At 41.2% G+C, this 20582-nt stretch overlaps 1 protein-coding gene across 13 annotated transcripts in view; it reads left to right on the top strand.

Moving 5' to 3' along the window:
* The window catches only part of LOC139418278 (ubiquitin carboxyl-terminal hydrolase 25-like), a 52231-nt gene extending 33698 nt beyond the window's left edge, over positions 1-18533 (top strand). For 6 of the 13 annotated variants that reach the window (XM_071167618.1, XM_071167623.1, XM_071167624.1 and 3 more), the window contains exons 18-26: positions 2002-2144; positions 2380-2535; positions 5863-5958; positions 6370-6548; positions 7263-7341; positions 7658-7737; positions 8404-8527; positions 14162-14354; positions 17764-18533. In XM_071167618.1, the coding sequence (XP_071023719.1) occupies positions 2002-2144; positions 2380-2535; positions 5863-5958; positions 6370-6548; positions 7263-7341; positions 7658-7737; positions 8404-8527; positions 14162-14354; positions 17764-17936 (1223 nt within the window). In that variant the 3' untranslated portion in view covers positions 17937-18533. The remainder of the gene's footprint in view (positions 1-2001; positions 2145-2379; positions 2536-5862; positions 5959-6369; positions 6549-7262; positions 7342-7657; positions 7738-8403; positions 8528-14161; positions 14355-17763) is intronic. The other 7 variants (XM_071167628.1, XM_071167626.1, XM_071167625.1 and 4 more) reach the window with 3 other exon arrangements.
* Positions 18534-20582: the final 2049 nt, after the last annotated feature.

The raw sequence follows: 20582 nt of genomic DNA, 5'->3' as shown, positions 1-20582 counted from the left end.
GACTTCTGCCGTTATGATAATTCCAAGGGAACCGTGTCGGACTCCAGACATCATTAATATTTGGACATGGACATGATTAAATGGCTATATTCTTTGTTCTCTCTGTTTATCATTACAGTAAGCTAGCTACCGATATATCAATGATCTAAATTGCTTAGTTATACAGTACCAGTCAAAAGTTTGGACACCTACTCATTCCAGGGGTTTTTCTTTATTTGACTATTTTCTACATTGTAGAATAATCCATTTTGAATTCAGGCTGTAACACATTGTGGAATATGTCAAGGGGTATTAATACTTTCTGAAGGCACTGTACATTATTGTGCAACATGGGTAAGCTCTGGCTACTGTCTTTCAGCTCAATTTTTTTTTTAAATAAATACATGTTTACTGGTGTGGGTGTTTTTAACCAAATTTGAAATATATATTTTAATAGACCAAAGTATCACCTATCACACCATATAAAGGAACAACCTAATAATTTTTTCAGAAAATGTAAATGACTGGATTTATGTCAACTCCATCAGACATCATAAAATAAATTCATTTTTATAATTATTGATTGTTTAGATTATTCAAATATATAATACAAATCTCAATTTTATTTCACTATTAAATTATTAATAGCCCAGGGTTAATTTTGTTAGAATATAAAACATTTATAATGCAAACATTATCCCTTAGGTCTAGCACAGCAAATTCTTCAATTGTTTAAGCATATGTTGCAGAACAGTGATTACAATATGTTTTTCAGAATATTCACAAAAACATTTATCTGAAGGGGGTTAGCAATCAGTGATGGAGTTGACGACACTCAAAACAAACATATTTTTGTCTCAATAAAAACCAAATATACCCAATAAAAACAAATATTCTATCAGATCTTTCAGTACTCTGACAGAGTTGAAATCTTACGGAGTTGTTATTTTACAGAGTTGACCAATTCAAATAAAATCAAAAATCTTCATTCAGTTGTTACACACGGTAGCAATTTAGTTTTCCCTCGGTTGCTTTATGATTCCTGGTTTAATTTAGGATTTTAGACAAATTTGACAGAACACATCTTTTAGGAATCAAAGTTTTGAGAGAAGTATATTTAAAGTAACAGAGGGCTATTGCAAGAAACTACATATGATAATTGTTAAATGAATATACATTTTTAGCCTTTTTATTGGAAACTGGGATGCTTTGCTCCTGAAAAGGGCATTTCCAGGCATAGAGCCGGCATGGACGTTTATAGTATTGAGAATATCCAAAACAAATATTTCCCTTAAATGTACATTTTTAAGCTCAATTAATGAAAAAAAAACGAAACAATATTCTATAAAAATTAAGCTTCCCTGCCGGGCAAGGATTGTCCCGACTTCCTGAGAATCCTTGAGCTAATTTCCTGCTATTCTACAAATTTTGCCCTGAGGCCGAGAGAAATCTTAAAATTTTAAAGCTAATTTCCTGTAATTCTGACTTGTTACTATAGTATCTATTGAGGCCTAACATCCAAGGGGACCCCCCCAAAGATAAACATTTTGGGTGGTGTGGGCTGCGGGAGGTTGTGCTACGCCCGTACTAAACGTATTTTTCTTCTCTATACTGCCTGCAGCATGATATATTGTCATGCACGCACATATGATAGATAGTTGGTCGGAGCATGTCTCCGGAGCTGCTCAGCCTGAGGAGCACGTATTAATCCTACTGTATTCATGGGGGCCAGCAGATCAAATGGACAACTAAAGTCCTGAAAAATATGAATCATGACTGACCAGTCAGTAAAAAGAGTTGTTCAATAAGAACCAATAATTTGCGAACTGCACATCACTAGTGCTGGCCTGGTTATACATCCACCATAGTTTATGGAAGTGTAAAAATAACATTTCCAGACCAGCATAGTTTGGGCGTGGTGCAGATCGGCACAACAGTATAAAAATATTAGACAGACTAGATTTTGCTTGCCTGTAGTAGTGTATCTCATGTTGGTTGTTGGTTTGTGTGTGGTTCCTCCAGCTCCACAGCAGGACCCAGAGTACATGGAGCAGCCGTCCCCCACAGACTACTCCAGGCACTTGCAGGAGGACACCGAGAGGGCCATCTCCAAAGCTGCAGCCGAGCAGCAGGAGGAGAGGAGCCCTGAGGGACTGCTTACTGCAGTAAGACCATATAGCACAGCACATAACACACACACATACTCCACCTCTTACACACACACGCTATACAACTGCTCCTTCTACGCTCACTTCAAAGAACCACGTAGGCATTCCACTCAACCCCAGTAAAGTTATTTTCATCCTTTTTTCTCTTTCTGTTTAACTTCGCCCTCCATGCTTCTTTCTTTCCCCTTTTCTTTCCCCTTCTCTTCTCCTCTCTTCTCCTTTTTCTTTCTAGCTCTCTCCACAGTCCTGTGGGGAGAGTGTCTCCCCACGCCTTCCCCCCCAGCCTGAGATCAAGGTGAACCCTGAAACCCCTCTCGTGCCTCCGTCTGACCCCCCTGTGAAGGATAAGCCCCCTGCCCACCGTATTGTAGAGGTGGCCATCCCCCAGGTGGGAAGCTTTGTCGTCGGGGGGGGGGGGGGGGGGGGGGGGGGGGTGTAACAAGTGATGAGGTAGCGCTCGACACTCCTCTCACTCAGCGGACTTATTTGGTGTGCTAAAAAGTATCTTGCCTGTTGGTGATGTTCTCCTCTTGGCTCTCCTACAGGCTTTTCACACCTGAGTAAATCTTAATTCAGAGCAGTTTTCAAACCAGAGTCATGGTCAGCTCAGGGCAAGTCACTGTTGCCATTTTCAACCAAACCTCTTGGCACACCAAGATAGGGTGCTATAGTAGACTACAGCTAGTGTACTACCCTAGACGATGAAACTAGCCTTGGGCTAGCTATAAAAAGATAGTGTGAAAAGCCTGTCCCTGTCAAGACTACTTGCATCTTGCAACAGAAGCACTCTACTCTACACAGAGATATTTGGACAGAAACTTCACCTAAACAGCGACTCAATTGCCTAGAGTGTTTATTTTTGCTGCTGAGAAATAAACAGCATCTCAGGAGCAAATATTAAATGTAATTTGCACAGTTATATCTTACTGTTTCTAACATCCTTTTTGGTTCATACAAATAGGTATCATATAAAACCCTTTGGGATGGAAAAATACAAGCTTAATGTAACTGCATCGTCTCACTGCTCCTATCAATAAATTAGTTGGTTTTGCTTGGTTTGTCATTTTCAAGAGAGTGTTGTCAAAGTGCTGTAGTAGAATCAATGTTTAATTTCTATGCCCTTAAATAGACCAAAGACTGTCTGCTTGCTATACCACACTAGGACTGTATAGGGCTGTCGGTAGAGACTCTTTACCATAAGGACCTCAACCTTCACAGGGCTGCCTTTCACAGAGACTGTCGTTCACATGGCAACTTATTTTAAATCATCCATTGTGTCCTTCACAATGACTCTAACATACAGTACCAGTCAAAAGTTTGGACACACCTACTCATTCAAGGGTTTTTCTTTATTTTTTACTATTGTCTACATTGTAGAATAATAGTGGTGACATCAAAACGATGAAATAACAGACATGGATTCATGTAGTAAACAAAAAAGTGTTAGAATATATATTTTGATTTGTTTAAGTCGCCACCCTTTGCCTTGATGACAGCTTTGCACAATCTTGGCATTCTCTCAACCAGCTTCACCTGGAATGCTTTTCCCAACTGTCTTGAAGGAGTTCCCACATATGCTGAGTACTTGTTGGCTGCTTTTCCTTCACTCTGTGGACCAACTCATTCCAAACCATCTCAATTGGGTTGAGGTCGGGTGATTGTGGAGGCCAGGTAATCTGATGCAGAACTCCATCACTCTCCTTGGTCAAATAGCCCTTATATAGTCTGGAGGTGTGTTGGGTCATTTGTCCTGTTGAAAAACATGTATCACTAAGAGCAATCCAGATCGGATGGCTTATCGCTGCAGAAAGCTGTGGTAGCCATGCGGGTTAAGTGTGCCTTGAATTATAAATAAATCACAGACAGTGTCACCAGCAACGCACCCCCAAACCATCACACCACCTCCTCCATGCTTCACGGTGGGAACCACACATGTGGAGATCATCTATTCACCTACTCTGTGTCTCACAAAGACACAGCGGTTGGAACCAAACATTTCCAATTTGGACTCATCAGACCAAAGGACAGATTTCCACCGCTCCATTGCTCATATTTCTTGGCCCAAGCAAGAATCTTCTTCTTATTGGTGTCCTTTAGTAGTGGTTTCTTTGCAGCAATTTGACCATGAAGGCCTGATTCAAGCAGTCTCCTCTGAAGAGTTGATGTTGCGATGTGTCTGTTACTTGAACTCTGTGAAGCATTTATTTGGGCTGCAATCTGAGGTGCAGTTAACTCTATTGAACTCTGGGTCTTCCATTCCTGTGGCGGTCCTTATGAGATCCAGTTTCATAACGCTTAATGGTTTTTGTGACTGCACTTGAAACTTTCAAAGTTCTTGAAATTTTCCGTATTGACTGACCTTCATGTTTTAAAGTAATGATGGACTGTTTCACTTTGCTTCTTTGGCAAAGAGAAACGTTGTTTGCACGACTCGAACATCATTAAGTTTGCCGATGACACAAGTGGTAAGGTGGGTCACCGACAATGATGAGACAGCCTATAAGGAGGAGGTCAGAGACCTGACCGTGTGGCGCAAGGACAACAACTTCACCTTCAACGTGATCAAGACAACGTAGAAGATTGTGGACTACAGAAAAAGGAGGACCGAGCACGCCCCCATTCTCATTGACGGGGCTGCAGTGGAGCAGGTTGAGAGATTCAAGTTCCTTGGTGTCTACATCATTAACAAAATAACATGGTCCAAGCACACCAAGACAGTTGTGAAGAGGGCACGGCAAAACCTTTTCCCCCTCAGGAGACTGAAAAGATTTGGCATGGGTCCTCAGATCCTCAAAAGATTTTACAGCTGCACCATCAAGAGCACTGACTGACTGATTGCATCACTGTCTGGTATGGCAACTGCTCGGCCTCCGACCACAAGGCACTACAGAGGGTAGTGCGTACCGCCCAGTACATCACCGGGGCCAAGCTTCCTGCCATTCAGGACTTCTATATCAGGTTGTGTCAGAGGAAGGCCCTAAAAAACTCCAGCCACCTAAGTCCTATACTGTTGTCTCTTCTACCGTGTGGTATCAGAGCGCCAAGTCTAGGTCCAAGAGGCTTCTGAACAGCTTCTACCACCGAGCCATAAGACTACTGAACATATAATCAAATGGTTCCCCAGACTATTCGCATAACCCCCCCCCCCGTAAGCTCTACACCTGTTGGAATTGTATTTGAAATTTGAGCTGTTCTTGGTCTTTTGCCAAATAGTGCTATCTTCTGTATATCAGTCCTACCTTGTCACAACACAACTAATTGGCTCAAACGAATTAAGAAGGATAGAAATTCCACAAATTAATTTTTAACAAGGCACATCTGTCAATTGAAATGCATTTTAGGTGACTACCTCATGAAGCTGGTTTAGAGCAGAGTGTGCAAAGCTGTCATCAAGGCAAAGGGTGGCTACTTTGAGGAATCTCAAATATAAAATAACACTTTGTTTTGGTTACTACATGATTCTATGTGTTATTTCACTGTTTTGGTGTCTTCACTATTATTCTACAATGTAGAAAACAGTAAAAAATAAGAAAAGAATGAGTAGCTGTGTCAGAACTTTTGACTGTATGCATTGTCTGCTGACTGATGTATGGTAGTTCTCACATAGTGCTGTACCAGAAAAGGGTATTCTTTTGGGGGTTTGCTGGGCTCGTTAAATTATAAGGGGATCTACTTTCTACTATTGTAACATGCTTCCACTCCTTGGGTACTGCAGGCCATGATGACTCCAAACATGCAGGGTATTATAATGTCCATTGGCAAAGCAAGGACTGTGTTTGAAAAGCTTGGGCCTGAAGCGGCCTTCTTCAAGGTACATTCCGATCTCATTTCTCTTTCACACCTTTATTCACTCCTTCTGTGATGCTGTACTTCTACTGCCTCTCAACAACCATCCTCCCATCCCGTTTTACCTAGCATTTCACTAGTTCTGTCTTTTTGAGTCAGTTGTTCTCATCAAAAGCATCCTACAGAAATTGGACTTGGTGTCACATGGACAATGAGGTTCATTTGAACAAAGAGAACTTGAATCAACTCTTTGAGTTTTGTTTACAAGGATGAGGAGGATGATGATGATCTTGACAACTCTTACGTGGAGACGATGGTTTTGTCTTCTGCTGCTGCAGATGTTCATCAATGTTCTAATCTAGGCCTACTCTGAAGTTCTAATGCTTGTTTGACCTATCAAAGTCCATTCACCCCATGCTTGATCTATGTGTGTCAGGCCATTAAGGTGGAGTACACCCGTCTGCTGAGGTTTGCCCAGGAGGACACAGCCCCGGGGAGTGACTACCGACTGCAGCACGTCATCGTCTACTTCATCCAGAACCAGGCCCCCAAGAAGATCCTGGAGAGAACCCTCCTCATGCAGTTTGCCGACCGAAACCTGGGCTTTAACGAACGGTATTTATGGGTTAAACCCTATTTATGGGTTAAACCCTATTTTATGGGTTAAACTCCTATTTGCTTAATTTTTGAATTATGAGTCTGTCCTTTCTTTTGGTAAAACAAAAAAGAAAACGCCAGTTTATTACCTCTGAACTTCACAAATTCACCAGCAGAGGGTAGCTGTGACCCACTTTCATCAGTGAATAGATTTTCCTCTATTCTGAGCAGGTATAATTAAGCAATAAAGCCAGAGGGGGTGTGGCATATGTCGAATATACCAATGCTTAGGGCTGTTCTTATGTACGATACATCACTTCTGCCATGGTATATTGGCCATATACCACAAACCTGAGGTGCCTCATTGCTATTATAAACTGGTTACCAACGTAATCGTAACAGTAAAAATAAAATGTTTTGTCATACCTGTGATATACAGTCTGATATACCAGCATCCAGGAGTTAAACTTCCCGGTTTATATTAAGATTTCCTTCTTGCATGTGGCCTCAATCAGAAGCTCTGGAGAGGAGTGTGTGGTTTAGTAGTAGTGTTTCTCTGCAGTAAGCAGTCATTCATGGGGCCTGTTTGTCGTGGCCCCAGGACCACTGTGTACTGTTTCATCTCCTGGAGTAGCTAGTTCCTCACCAGTATGATTCACCATACCAACAGCACTCTCTCTCCCTTTCTCTTCTCTTTCCTTTTGCTTTCCCTTTCTCCTCCTCCCCTCTCAGGTGTAAGAGCATTATGAAAGTGGCGCGTGCCAAACTAGACCTCATTAAGCCAGAGGAGATCAACATGGAGGAGTATGAGGTCAGCATTCTGAAACACTCTGGTTTTGACAGATTTACAATGTTTTGTCTGGAACATCTTATTAGGATGTTTTGACAGTTGAAATGAAACCGAATAAACTAGTATCAAAGTCATTTACATTTAAGTATACGGTTTAAATCATTACAATCTTTAAATTGTAACTGACCCCAATAAACTCTGCTATGGATAATCCAATAAAAAAAAAAACAATTGTTAAGCTTTTATGTACTAACAGTTAGATCCAAATGTTTTAGATCCGTCCTTAAAATCCTTTCAAGCTCTTTCTCATGACTTCTGTTCCCTACAATGTTCACAGATGTGGCATCAGGACTACAGGAATTTCCGCGAGACAACAATCTTCCTGATGATTGGCTTGGAGCTGTTCCAGAAGAAAAGGTGAGACTGCCAATTGACTGGACTGTTGTCACGTTCTTCTCTTCACGACCCAGAGCTTTCATTTCCGGCCTCCATATCTTACTGCAAACAAATGGGAACTCACATTGCCCAACCATTTCAGTATAGAAAACATTTAAAATGTAGATTAAAATGCTCTCTAGATTATTGCATTATTAGTAGAAGCACCTGATAGTGCAGCGTTGTTAAGCATGGGATCTTCCTAAAGTCACCTGTAGAGGGCAGCAGGTCCCTTAACACCCCCCCATCCTTACATCTGGAGCTCAGTCAGTCTGGCATAGATCAAGATGGTTGTTCATGTACTTGGTTATTTCTTCTGTTAATTCTCCCTCCAATACATCTGTTTTAAATCTTCTTAATGAAAAAGGCCTGACTGTTCCAGCTCTACTATCCCTTGTAGACACAGCTAAAACTGATTTTATGTGTCCCCTGCCTCTATTGCAGCGTTTACACAGGTAGCCAGCCCAATTCTGACCTTTTTTTAAACTTTTTTGACCAATCAGCTCTGAAAATATCTGATGTGATTGGTCAAACGACCAATTAGTGGAAAACAGAATTGTGCCGCCTGTGTAAAAGCAGGCCTTGTAATTAAATTTGTTCCACCCTGATTCTACTATAATGTATCTGACTGTGTCTGTTTCTCTGTAGCTTTGTGGAGGCATTGATGTACCTGATCTACTCATACCAGTACAACAGAGAGCTGTTGGTCAAAGGGTTGTACCGAGGTCACGACGATGAGCTCATAGGGCTCTACCGCAGAGAGTGCCTGCTGGTGAGACAACCCTCGCCCTGACATCATGCACAATCATACAACAACTGAACCACTGTTCTATTGGAAGTCTGTCAGTTGATCTTATTTAGTTAGTTCACGTAAGATTATGTATGATTTTTTTTATACTTCAGCAGATTTAGCATTTGGTACATACAATTTTTAAAGACTCAAAGTTTCACCCTAAATGTGAGGAAAGTGGTCAAAGTTAGTCCATTGTATTTTAAAGATCATCACGTTTCCAATCAAATCAATAGGTCACAGTGGAAGTAGTTCAAGTCATTCCCTTTGAAAAATGAACACCACTATCCTCTGTCTCATCATCAGCAAGTCTCTCTGTCTCTGAGCACCTAACTCATTTGTGCCGTCCCGCTGGTCACAGTGACTAATGTCGAACAAGACTATCCCTCCACCCCATAATCTCTAGAATTTATGCAGGCTTGTTCCTGTTCTAGCGGAGATATTACATTGGCTTTTTTTATTTCCCATAAAGATTCCTGCAGAACTTTTCTCAGCAGATGCTACAGTGCCTTCAGAAAGTATTCACGCCCCTTGACTTTTCCAAAATGTTGTCTTACAGCCTGAATTTACATTAAATTCAACATGGAATTATGTTTTTTTAGAAATGTTTAGAAATGAATTAAAAATGAAAAGCTAAAATGTCTTTAGTCAATACGTTTTCAGTATTGGTAGAAAAAAGCAGACATTGAATATCCCTTTGTGCATAGTAAAGTTATTATTTACACTTTGGCTGGTGTATCAATACATCCAGTCACTATAAAGATACAGGCGTCCTTCCTAACTCAGTTGCCGGAGAGGAAGGAAATTGCTCAGGGATTTCACCCTGAGTCCATTGGTGACTTTAAAATAGTTACATGGCAGTGATAAGAGAAAATGGAGGATGGATCCAGGCTAGTATTGTGCAGTAAAGTTACTAGTTCTACAGAGTGAAAAGAAGGAAGCCTGTACAGGATTAAAATATTCCAAAACATGCATCCTGTTTGCAATATGGCACTAAAGTAAAACTGCAAAAAACATGGCAAAGAAATTAACTTAATGTCCTGAATACAAAGTGTTATGTTTGGGGAAAATCCCACACAACATATCATGAGTACCACTCTTAATATTTTCAAGCATGGTGGTGGTTACATCATGTTATGGGTATGCTTGTCATTGGCAAGGACTAGGGAGGTCTTTTTAGGGTATAAAGAAACAGAGTAGAGCTAAGAACAGGCAACATCCTAGAGGAAAACCTGATTCTGTCTGCTTTTCAACAGACACTGGGAGACAAATTCACCTTTCAGAATAATAACCTAAAACACAAGGCCAAATATACACTGGTGATGCTTCCCAAAACAACATTGAATGTTCCTTAGTGGCTTTGTTACAGTTTCTGCAAGATTTCAAAATGTCTGTCTAGCGATGATCAGAGTTTTAACAAGTTTTTAAAAGGATAATGTACAAATATTGTATGTTCCAGGTGTGCAAAGCTCTTATACTTACCCAGAAAGACTCACAGCTATAATCGCTGTCAAAGGTGATTCTAACGTGTGAATACTTAAGTAAATTAGATATTTCATTTTCAATCAATTTGAAAAAATGTCTAAACATCTTTTCACTTTGTCATTATGGGGTATTGTGTGTAGATGTGAGAAAATACAGGAACCCTGTTCCTTCTCGTCGGCCCTGTTGCTGCTCCTGCACTCAGTAACCTTACACCGGCATTGTGCTCTTAATGTAATCATCCAAGTGGGAATAGGAAGCAGGAGGCCCAGCGAGTGTAAACACATTACCGTGAGACACGGCTGTGTCCTGAGCGAACCTCTGCTCTCTCCGTCAGGGCTCTGTTACAGTTAGAGTTATAGCCGCCATCTCAGATCTCTGGCCAGAACGAATCCCTGGCTCCCTGCTCGGGCCCGCTCTCTCAAGCCCTGCTGTTTACCTTCTGCCCTGTTTTAATTGAAAACACTGCTAACATTGACACAGTTAATGTACTGGGATCTTTTGTGAGTCCCCACCTAGTCCCTCTAATTCCGGAGTGACCGCCTGCCTCTGTGTAAGGTCTTTTCCACAGCTAAGGTCAGGGAGTTTGTGTCTGCAGCAGGGCATGACTTGGCTAAGGAGAACAGAGCGAAGTGTCTACATCATCTAGTACGTCACTGCCCACGTCAGTACCACAGGCCTTGAGAACATCCTCTGATATTGACAGTGTGGATAGATGACTACCAGATAGTGGTAATGCAAATGGCCTGTGACTTACCTGGGCTGCAGCCTTTCATACAGAGGTGGTCTTGAATGTAAATACATATACATTAGCAATATATGAAAAAGTAATACGGTGCCTTGCGAAAGTATTCGGCCCCCTTGAACTTTGCGACCTTTTGCCACATTTCAGGCTTCAAACATAAAGATATAAAACTGTATTTTTTGTGAAGAATCAACAACAAGTGGGACACAATCATGAAGTGGAACGACATTTATTGGATATTTCAAACTTTTTTAACAAATCAAAAACTGAAAAATTGGGCGTGCAAAATTATTCAGCCCCCTTAAGTTAATACTTTGTAGCGCCACCTTTTGCTGCGATTACAGCTGTAAGTCGCTTGGGGTATGTCTCTATCAGTTTTGCACATCGAGAGACTGAATTATTTTCCCATTCCTCCTTGCAAAACAGCTTGAGCTCAGTGAGGTTGGATGGAGAGCATTTGTGAACAGCAGTTTTCAGTTCTTTCCACAGATTCTCGATTGGATTCAGGTCTGGACTTTGACTTGGCCATTCTAACACCTGGATATGTTTATTTTTGAACCATTCCATTGTAGATTTTGCTTTACGTTTTGGATCATTGTCTTGTTGGAAGACAAATCTCAGTCCCAGTCTCAGGTCTTTTGCAGACTCCATCAGGTTTTCTTCCAGCATGGTCCTGTATTTGGCTCCATCCATCTTCCCATCAATTTGAACCATCTTCACTGTCCCTGCTGAAGAAAAGCAGGCCCAAACCATGATGCTGCCACCACCATGTTTGACAGTGGGGATGGTGTGTTACTTTTACGCCAAACATAACGTTTTGCATTGTTGCCAAAAAGTTCAATTTTGGTTTCATCTGACCAGAGCACCTTCTTCCACGTTTGGTGTGTCTCCCAGGTGGCTTGTGGCAAACTTTAACCGACACTTTTTATGGATATCTTTAAGAAATGGCTTTTTTCTTGCCACTCTTCCATAAAGGCCAGATTTGTGCAATATACGACTGATTGTTGTCCTATGGACAGAGTCTCCCACCTCAGCTGTAGATCTCTGCAGTTCATCCAGAGTGATCATGGGTCTCTTGGCTGCATCTCTGATCAGTCTTCTCCTTGTATGAGCTGAAAGTTTAGAGGGACGGCCAGGTCTTGGTAGATTTGCAGTGGTCTGATACTCCTTCCATTTCAATATTATCGCTTGCACAGTGCTCCTTGGGATGTTTAAAGCTTGGGAAATATTTTTGTATCCAAATCCGGCTTTAAACTTCTTCACAACAGTATCTCGGACCTGCCTGGTGTGTTCCTTGTTCTTCATGATGCTCTCTGCGCTTTTAACGGACCTCTGAGACAGTGCAGGTGCATTTATACGGAGACTTGATTACACACAGGTGGATTGTATTTTTCATCATTAGTCATTTAGGTCAACATTGGATAATTCAGAGATCCTCACTGAACTTCTGGAGAGAGTTTGCTGCACTGAAAGTAAAGGGGCTGAATAATTTTGCACGCCCAATTTTTCAGTTTTTGATTTGTTAAAAAAGTTTGAAATATCCAATAAATGTCGTTCCACTTCATGATTGTGTCCCACTTGTTGTTGATTCTTCACAAAAAAAATACAGTTTTATATCTATGTTTGAAGCCTGAAATGTGGCAAAAGGTCGCAAAGTTCAAGGGAGCCGAATACTTTCGCAAGGCACTGTACCTGCCTGTCCTCTAAGTCTGTTTTGACAGAGTAGCTAATACTGGTAAATTTGTTAGCATACCACTTCAAGCTAATCCCTAAGTCGTCAATCTATATGTACAGTGGCAAGAAAAAGTATGTGAACCCTTTGGAATTACCTGGATTTCTGCATAAATTAGTCATCAAATCTAAGTCACAACAATAGACAAACACAGCCTGCTTAAACTAATAACACACAAACAATTGTGTTTTTTTGTCTTTATTGAACACACCGTGTAAACATTCACATTGCAGAATAGAAAAAGTATGTAAACCCTTGGATTTAATAACTGGTCGACCCTTCTTTTGACAGCAATAACCTCAACCAAACGTTTTCTGTAGTTGCGGATCAGACCTGCACAACGGTCAGGAATTCTGGACCATTCCTCTTTACAAAACTGTTTCAGTTCAACAATCTTCTTTGGATGTCTGGTGTGAACCACTCTCTTGAGGTCATGCCACAGCATCTTAATCGGGTTGAGGTCAGAACTCTGACTGGGCCACTCCAGAAGGCATATTTTCTTCTGTTGAAGCCATTGTTGTTGATTTACTTCTGTGTTTTGGGTCGCTGTCCTGTTGCATCACCCAACTTCTGTTGAGCTTCAATTGGCGGACAGATAGCCTTACATTCTCCTGCAAAATGTCTTGATAAACTTGGGAATTCGTTTTTCCGTTGATGATAGCAAGTTGTCCAGGCCCTAAGGCAGCAAAGCAGCCCCAAACCATAATGCTCCCTCCACCATACTTTATAGTTGGGATGAGGTTTTGATGTTCTGTGCCTTTTCATCTCAAGCCATAGTGTTTTGTGTTCCTTCCAAACAACTCAACTTTAGTTTAATCTGCCCACAGAATATTTTGCCGGTAGCACTGTGGAACATCCAGGTGCTCTTTTGTGAACTTCAGACGTGCAGCAATGTTTTTTTTTGGACAGTAGTGACTTATTCCGCGGTGTCCTCCCATGAACCCCATTCTTGTTTAGTGGTTTACGTATCGTAGACTCGTCAACAGAGATGTTAGCATGTTCCAGAGATTTCTGTAAGTCTTTAGCTGACACTAGGATTCTTCTTAACCTAATTGAGCATGCTCTTGCAGTCATCATTGCAGGATGGCCACTTCTAGGGAGAGTAGCAACAGTGCTGAACTTCTGCATTTATAGACAATTTGTCTTACCGTGGGCTGATGAACATCAAGGCTTTTAGAGATACTTTTGTAACCCTTTCCAGCTTTATGCATGTCAACAATTCTTAATATTATGTCTTTTGAGATCTTTTGTTCGAGGCATGGTTCACATCAGGCAATGCTTCTTGTGAATAGCAAACTCAAATTTAATTTTGCAAGTGTTTTTTATAGGACAGCTCTAACCAATATCTCCAATCTCGTCTCATTGATTGGACTCCAGGTTAGCTGATTCCTGACTCCAATTAGCTTTTGGAGAAGTCATTAGCCTAGGGATTCACATACTTTTTCCAACCTACACTGTGAATGTTTAAATTATGTATTCAATATAGATAAGAAAAGTACAATAATTGGGGTGTTATTAGTTTAAAAACACTGTTTGTCTGTTGTTGTGACTTAGTTGAAGCTCAGATCAAATTTGATGACCAATTTATGCAGAAATCTATGCAATTCCAAAGGGTTCACATACTTTTTCTTGCCACTGTATGTGCTTTGCCCATTAGAAACTGAACGAGAATGCGGCGGGGATGTTTGAGTCTGGTGAGGAGCCGGAGGTGAGCAACGGCTTGAGCATCATGAATGAGCTGGTGGTGCCATGCATCCCCCTATTGCTGGTCCACGACATAGAGAAGGACCTGCTGTCTGTGGAGGACATGAGGAACCGCTGGTGCTCCTACCTGGGACAAGAAATGGAGCGTGAGTTTGTTTGTTTTAGGGCTGAGACCCCCAATTTAATTGATTGTTTAGTTGATAGACTGTTAGTCAACAAAGATTTTTTTGGTCGAGCAGTCTAAAATATATGCAGTACCAGTCAAAAGTTTGGACACACCTACTCATTCTAGGGTTTTTCTTTATTTTAGTATTTTCTACATTGTAGAATAATAGTAAAGACAAACTATGAAATAATACATGGAATCATGTAGTAACCCAAAAAGTATTAAACAAATCAAAATATATTTTATATTTAAGATTCTTCAAAGTAGCCACCCGTTGCCTTGATGAGTTTTGCACACTCTTGGCATTCTCTCAACCAGCTTCACCTGGAATGCTTTCCCAACAGTCTTGAAGGAGTTCCCACATATGCTGAGCACTTGTTGGCTGCTTTTCCTTCAGTCTGTGGTCCAATTCATCCCAAAACATCTCAATTGGGTTGAGGTCGGGTGATTGTGGAGGCCAGGTCATCTGATGCAGCACTCCATCACTCTCCTAGGTCAAATAGCCCTTACACAGCCTGGAGGTGTGTTGGGTCATTGTCCTGTTGAAAAACAAATGATAGTCCCACTAAGCGCAATCATTTATTTTTCAACAGGACAATGACCCAAACCTGCCATCAAGGCAAAGGGTGGCTACTTTGAAGAATCTCAAATGTAAAAGTCAATTTATTCATTGTCGTTTGTTTGCGGCTCTCCTGTCAATGTTGAGTAAGGATATGAACTTGATTATACATAGAAGTAGGCCTATACAAATGTAGGCCTATAAATATTTCTGATTGTCTTAACCACTGTGGTAACTTCTGAAAGTCATTTTTTCTTCACCTCAAACGGCAAATAAACAAAGTCTGTTATACATTCATACGAAGCCTTCATTATAAATTCAATGGAACTATTCCACGAAAATGTGCATATAAAAATCATAACTGGCATGCAGATTGGTAGAAATGTTAAGATAAATTGTCACTCCAAATGGAAAAGGTTGCCGACCCCTGGTGTACCTACAGTATTAGGAGCATAACAGATTTTTTCTGGCTCACTCAAGTAATTTGTGTGTCTTAAAGCATCAGACAAGCTCAGTAGCCTACATATAGTTGATTTTATTCAAACACATAGGGTATGTATGTATGTACAGTTGAAGTCAGAAGTTTACGTACACCTTAGCCAAATACATTTAAACTCTGTTTTTCACAATTTAATCCTAGAAAAAAATCCCTGCGTTAGGTCAGTTAGGATCACCACTTTATTTTAAGAATGTGAAATGTCAGAATAATAGTAGAGAATTATTTATTTCAGCTTTTATTTCTTTCATCACATTCCCAGTGGGTCAGAAGTTTACATTCACTCAATTAGTATTTGGTAGCATTGACTTTAAATTGTTTAACTTGGATCAAATGTTTCGGGTAGCCTTCCACAAGCTTCCCACAATAAGTTGGGTGAATTTTGGCCCATTCCTCCTAACAGAGCTGGTGTAACTGAGTCAGGTTTTTAAGGCCTCCTTGCTTGCACATGCTTTTTCAGTTCTGCCCACAAATTTTCTATGGGATTGAGGTCAAAGCCTTCCCATAGAAACTTTGGAAGTATGCTTAGGGTCATTGTCCATATGGAAGACCCATTTGTGGCCAAGCTTTAACTTCTTGACTGATGTCTTGAGGTGTTGCTTCAATATATCCACATACTTTTCGTACCTCATGATGCCATCTATTTTGTGAAGTACACCAATCCCTCCTGCAGCAATGCGGTTGGGATGGTGTTCTTCGGCTTGCAAGCCTCGCCCTTTTTCCTCCAAACATAACGATGGTCATTATGGACAAACAGTTCTATTTTTGTTTCATCAGACCAGAGACCATTTCTCCAAAAAGTACGATCTTTGTCCCCATGTGCAGTTGCAAACCGTAGTCTGGCTTTTTTATGGTGGTTTTGGAGCAATGGTTTCTTCCTTGCTGAGTGGCCTTCCAGGTTATGTCAATATAGGACTCTGTACAGGATCGGTACGTCCGAACATCACACCTGCGGGATAGGGAGAGGAAGACATCCTCCTCCCTCATGTGGTACCCTTCCTGCAGGCTCATCCTGACATGACCCTCCAGCATGACAATGCCACCAGCCATACTGCTCGTTCTGTGTGTGATTTCTTGCAAGACAGGAATGTCATTGTTCTGCCATGGCCAGCGAAGAGCCCGGGTCTGGGACCTGTTGAATCGGAGGGTGAGGGCTAGGGCCATTCCCCCCAGAAATGTCCGGGAACTTGCAGGTGCCTTGGTGGAAGAGTGGGGTAACATCTCACAGCAAGAACTGGCACATCTGGTGCAGTCCATTAGGAGGAGCACTGCAGTACTTAATGCAGCTGGTGGCCACACCAGATACTGATTGTTACTTTTGATTTGGACTCCCCCCCACATTATTCAATTTCTGTTAGCCACATGTCTGTGGAACTTGTTCAGGTTATGCCTCAGTTGTTGAATCTTATGTTCATACAAATATTTGCACGTTGAGTTTGCTGAAAATGTAATGCAGTTGACAGTGAGAGGACGTTTATTTTTTTGCTGGGTTTATATGGAAAAACACGTTTTAACATTTCATGGATTGGTCAAAAGAACTGACCAAGATTTTTTTTGTTGTTGTTTGGAACAGCCCTAGTTTGTTTGTTTGTTTGTTTGTTTGTTTGTTTGTATCTCTTTTAGCCCATATTACACGCTTAAGGGCTAATCTTCCAAGTCCATAAAATAAGGAACTAAGAGCATTTTCACATTACTGAGCCAAGCTGTACTGTGCTGTCCTGGTTAGTCAGCCTTTGTAGTTACTTGAATCATGCTGCAATGTGAAAATTACATATCTGAGGCAGCACAGTATGGTTTGGTTTGGCACAATAGTGTGAAAGGGGTACAAGAGCATAGAGGCCAGGGGGTATAGATTTGTGGTACTGGAGATCTACGGACTGTTTGGTTGTTATTCTGCTCTAGTTTAATTTGGAAGGCACATGAAGCGTGGTCAGGGACATGGTCAAATGAGTTAATATTAGCAGCCAGACCAGCCAAGCCATAACAACCAGGGATATACCCACTTTGTCTTGGCAGAATTTTACCCAAATTGTTGGTTCAGTGGAGTCCTAGCCTCTACTCCAGGAAAAAGTTAGATTGGATTCATAAAACTGACCCAGCAGCATCTTCAACAACCAACTAGGGCCTCTTTCATCTTATTTACTCAGCCTGTGTTTTCCTAGAGGAGCATGTTTACCAAGAGCTTGTGCTATCACAGTGAAAATATTTAGCTTATGATTTCTGTTTGGTAACTGGATATGACTCTGGAGAGTGACGCAAGCAAGGACATTGAAATAATCATTCTTTCTTTTTCTCTGACATTTCTCCGTCATTGTTCTCCCCCTCCTGCTGCAGCTAACCTTCAGGAGAAGCTGACGGACTTCCTCCCCAAGTTACTCGACTGCTCAACAGAGATCAAAAGCTTCCACGACCCTCCCAAACTGCCCACCTACTCCACCCTAGAGCTGGTTGAGCGCTACAGCCGTGTCATGGCCTCCCTGAGCCGGGTGCCTGCAGACGGGAGATGAGCTGAGGGGGCAGCAGCCTCACGGCCCTATACGGACCCCTGGGCACTCACTCATGGACCTCTTTTAACCCATGCCTTCCTTATAAACCAGGGGTCGCTAGCTGTTATTCCTCTGTTTCTCTTTTGCTGCTAAAGGTTTTAACATAATAATTTCAATTATATTTTTTAAGCAAAACGCAACAGAAAAATGTATGAATGACCGGACAGTTGGAAAAAGTGAAGCTGGAAAAGTAGTGAAAATGGCGATCTTGCAGTGATTGAAAGCCAGCGCATGCTGCTCCAAGCGTTGTTAAATGAGGTTGAGGTTGTTTTTTTTGTAGCTGTTTTTTGTTGTCATGCGTTTTCCCCCTCCCCCCCCTTTCTTAAACATCCCTTTTCCCCTTCTCCCAGATGCTCTGCCATCAGTTTGGTACAGTATTATCATATTGGGTTTTTTTTTCTAAAGGAAGCTACGAAATGAGAACCATGAGATTTATCTGCGGCTTCAGGTATCTCAAGTGGGTCTAGGGACTGCACCAACATGAGAAGTTTTGAGTGCTGTGTTAGACATCCATGGACACTCTGTGGCTTGTTAATAAATTGAGAGAATACAATTTTATTTATGGCCCTTTTAGGCCAAATACGTATTTCCTTTGTCTGATGTCCCATGTCTTTATTTCTGCACTAACACTAAACACCACAATGTCCTCCATTATTCCTGAAGTGCCATAATGCAATAATGTGCATCTCTATGAATTTGTTTTTGGATGCACTTCATGTTTTATCAGCCATTGTGTTTTGGTTTCTCGGATCATGACTTGCGCACACATCAGAAACTGCCTTTAGACGGGGGTCTTTAATTTAGCAACAAAACCGAAGCGTGGGGAACAATGGGGCAAAACGGACAGGGTTGGCTTAAATTGTTGACATGTAAACAATATTTTGTGTCAATGTTTATTGAAAACATAAATACATTTGCAAAACGAGCACTTGTTTCTCAAATACATCGGTACAGTTGTTGGTTAGCTAGCTGGTATCAAGAACAAGCTCAAACTTGCTGAAAAGAGCCACCTACGATTCCTCACATTGTAGCTTCTTGTCAGTAGTTATGTTTCCATTAACTTGTCCGGTGTTTTTTTTTTTTCGCGACATTGAGAAAGTTTGCGAAATTGCCTGCTAGGGTGTGTTTCCATTGGTTTAAGTGTTTTACATTACCCATTTAGGCAAGTTGTGCATTATTAAATTAGCGACAGCCTGTATGCCCTCTCACCAACTGTTTCATATCTCAGGTAGTCTGTGAAAGTCAGCATGAATAAGTACGGGATAATCAACGAGGGACTATGCGTTCTATGGAAAATAATGAAGACATTGAAGGTGTGTTCCACGACGCGCTAGGAATTATAAACTGGGTGCTTCGAACCCTGAATACTGATTGGCAGAAAGCCATGGTATATCAGACCATATACCATAGGTATGACAAAACACGTATTGACATATGGCCAATATGCAACGGCTAAGGGCTGTGTCCAGGAGCCGCGCCACTAGAATGGGTTAAACATTCACTGAAGTAGCTAGCAAATAAATTGACTAGATAGCTACAGTAGTTGCCTTGGTAACCAAACAAATAGACGTGCTAGTTAGATGTAAGAATAAACTAAAGCCATTGAATTCTAATAATGATTGATATAATGTTCCATTGCCTCCTGGCTGGCAACATTCTTAACCCTTGCTTGCTAGGTAGCCAGCTATGGCTAACTTAGTCACGTCAAACAGTGCAGACAGAATAACAGCAAAGTTAACTGCATTTGCGTTTGTTTAAGCTGTTTTCTAGTGACATTTATTTGGATACATCCATAAACTAAAAGTGCTCTCTGGTCCGTCCTGACTATTGTTCAGAGGAGCTAGCCAACAACACCGCTAACACAATCACTTCAAACTGAAGCTGGAAAGTCTGCATTTTGTTTCCTTTTTTTTAACCTGTTTTCTATTGATGTCTAATTGTATATATCCTTACAAATTATGTCAGCTGATTCATGATTTCGACAGGCTGAGAACAGCTGTCTGTCTGTGTCTGGTCCTGACTGCTGATGCTGTATTACTATGGGACAGCTGTAGATCGAATTTCAATGTTGCAAATGTTGGAGACAGACAGCAAGGTTTATACAAATCTCCCTGTTGAAAACCAAATGCTAGTCAAAGAAATGGGAGATAATGTCTAGATGCTTTTTATAGTGGAGATCGAGTTTATAAATTGCCTGGCAGGGTTGATGAGACAGTGGATTGCGCAGTGACATGGAACAGAGTAAATAGGCATTTCAACATCAGGTTTAGCAGGTGGTAATTTGTGGATTATGAACTGGGTGGTTCAAACTCGGAATGCCGATTGGCTGAAAGCCGTGGTAGATGAGATATACCACGGTATGACAAACATTTCATTGCTCTAATTACGTGTATAATCAGTTTGTGGTATATAGCCAATATACCACTGCTAAGGGCGTTCCATCGTGCTAAGAACAGGCCTAAAGAACAGCCCTTAGCCGTGGTATATTGACCATATACAACACCCCCTTGGCCTTATTGCTTAAATAATGCCCACTCTAAAATGCCCTTCAAGCCAGTCAGAAACGAGTATTCAACAATGTGATGGTAAAATTACTCCTATTTGCCA

Source organism: Oncorhynchus clarkii, chromosome 10 (genome assembly GCF_045791955.1).
Source record: "Oncorhynchus clarkii lewisi isolate Uvic-CL-2024 chromosome 10, UVic_Ocla_1.0, whole genome shotgun sequence".
In the NCBI taxonomy this organism is placed as follows: domain Eukaryota; kingdom Metazoa; phylum Chordata; class Actinopteri; order Salmoniformes; family Salmonidae; genus Oncorhynchus; species Oncorhynchus clarkii.
Note: the sequence above shows the minus strand (reverse complement) of the source record. Positions and strands in the feature narration are given on the sequence as shown.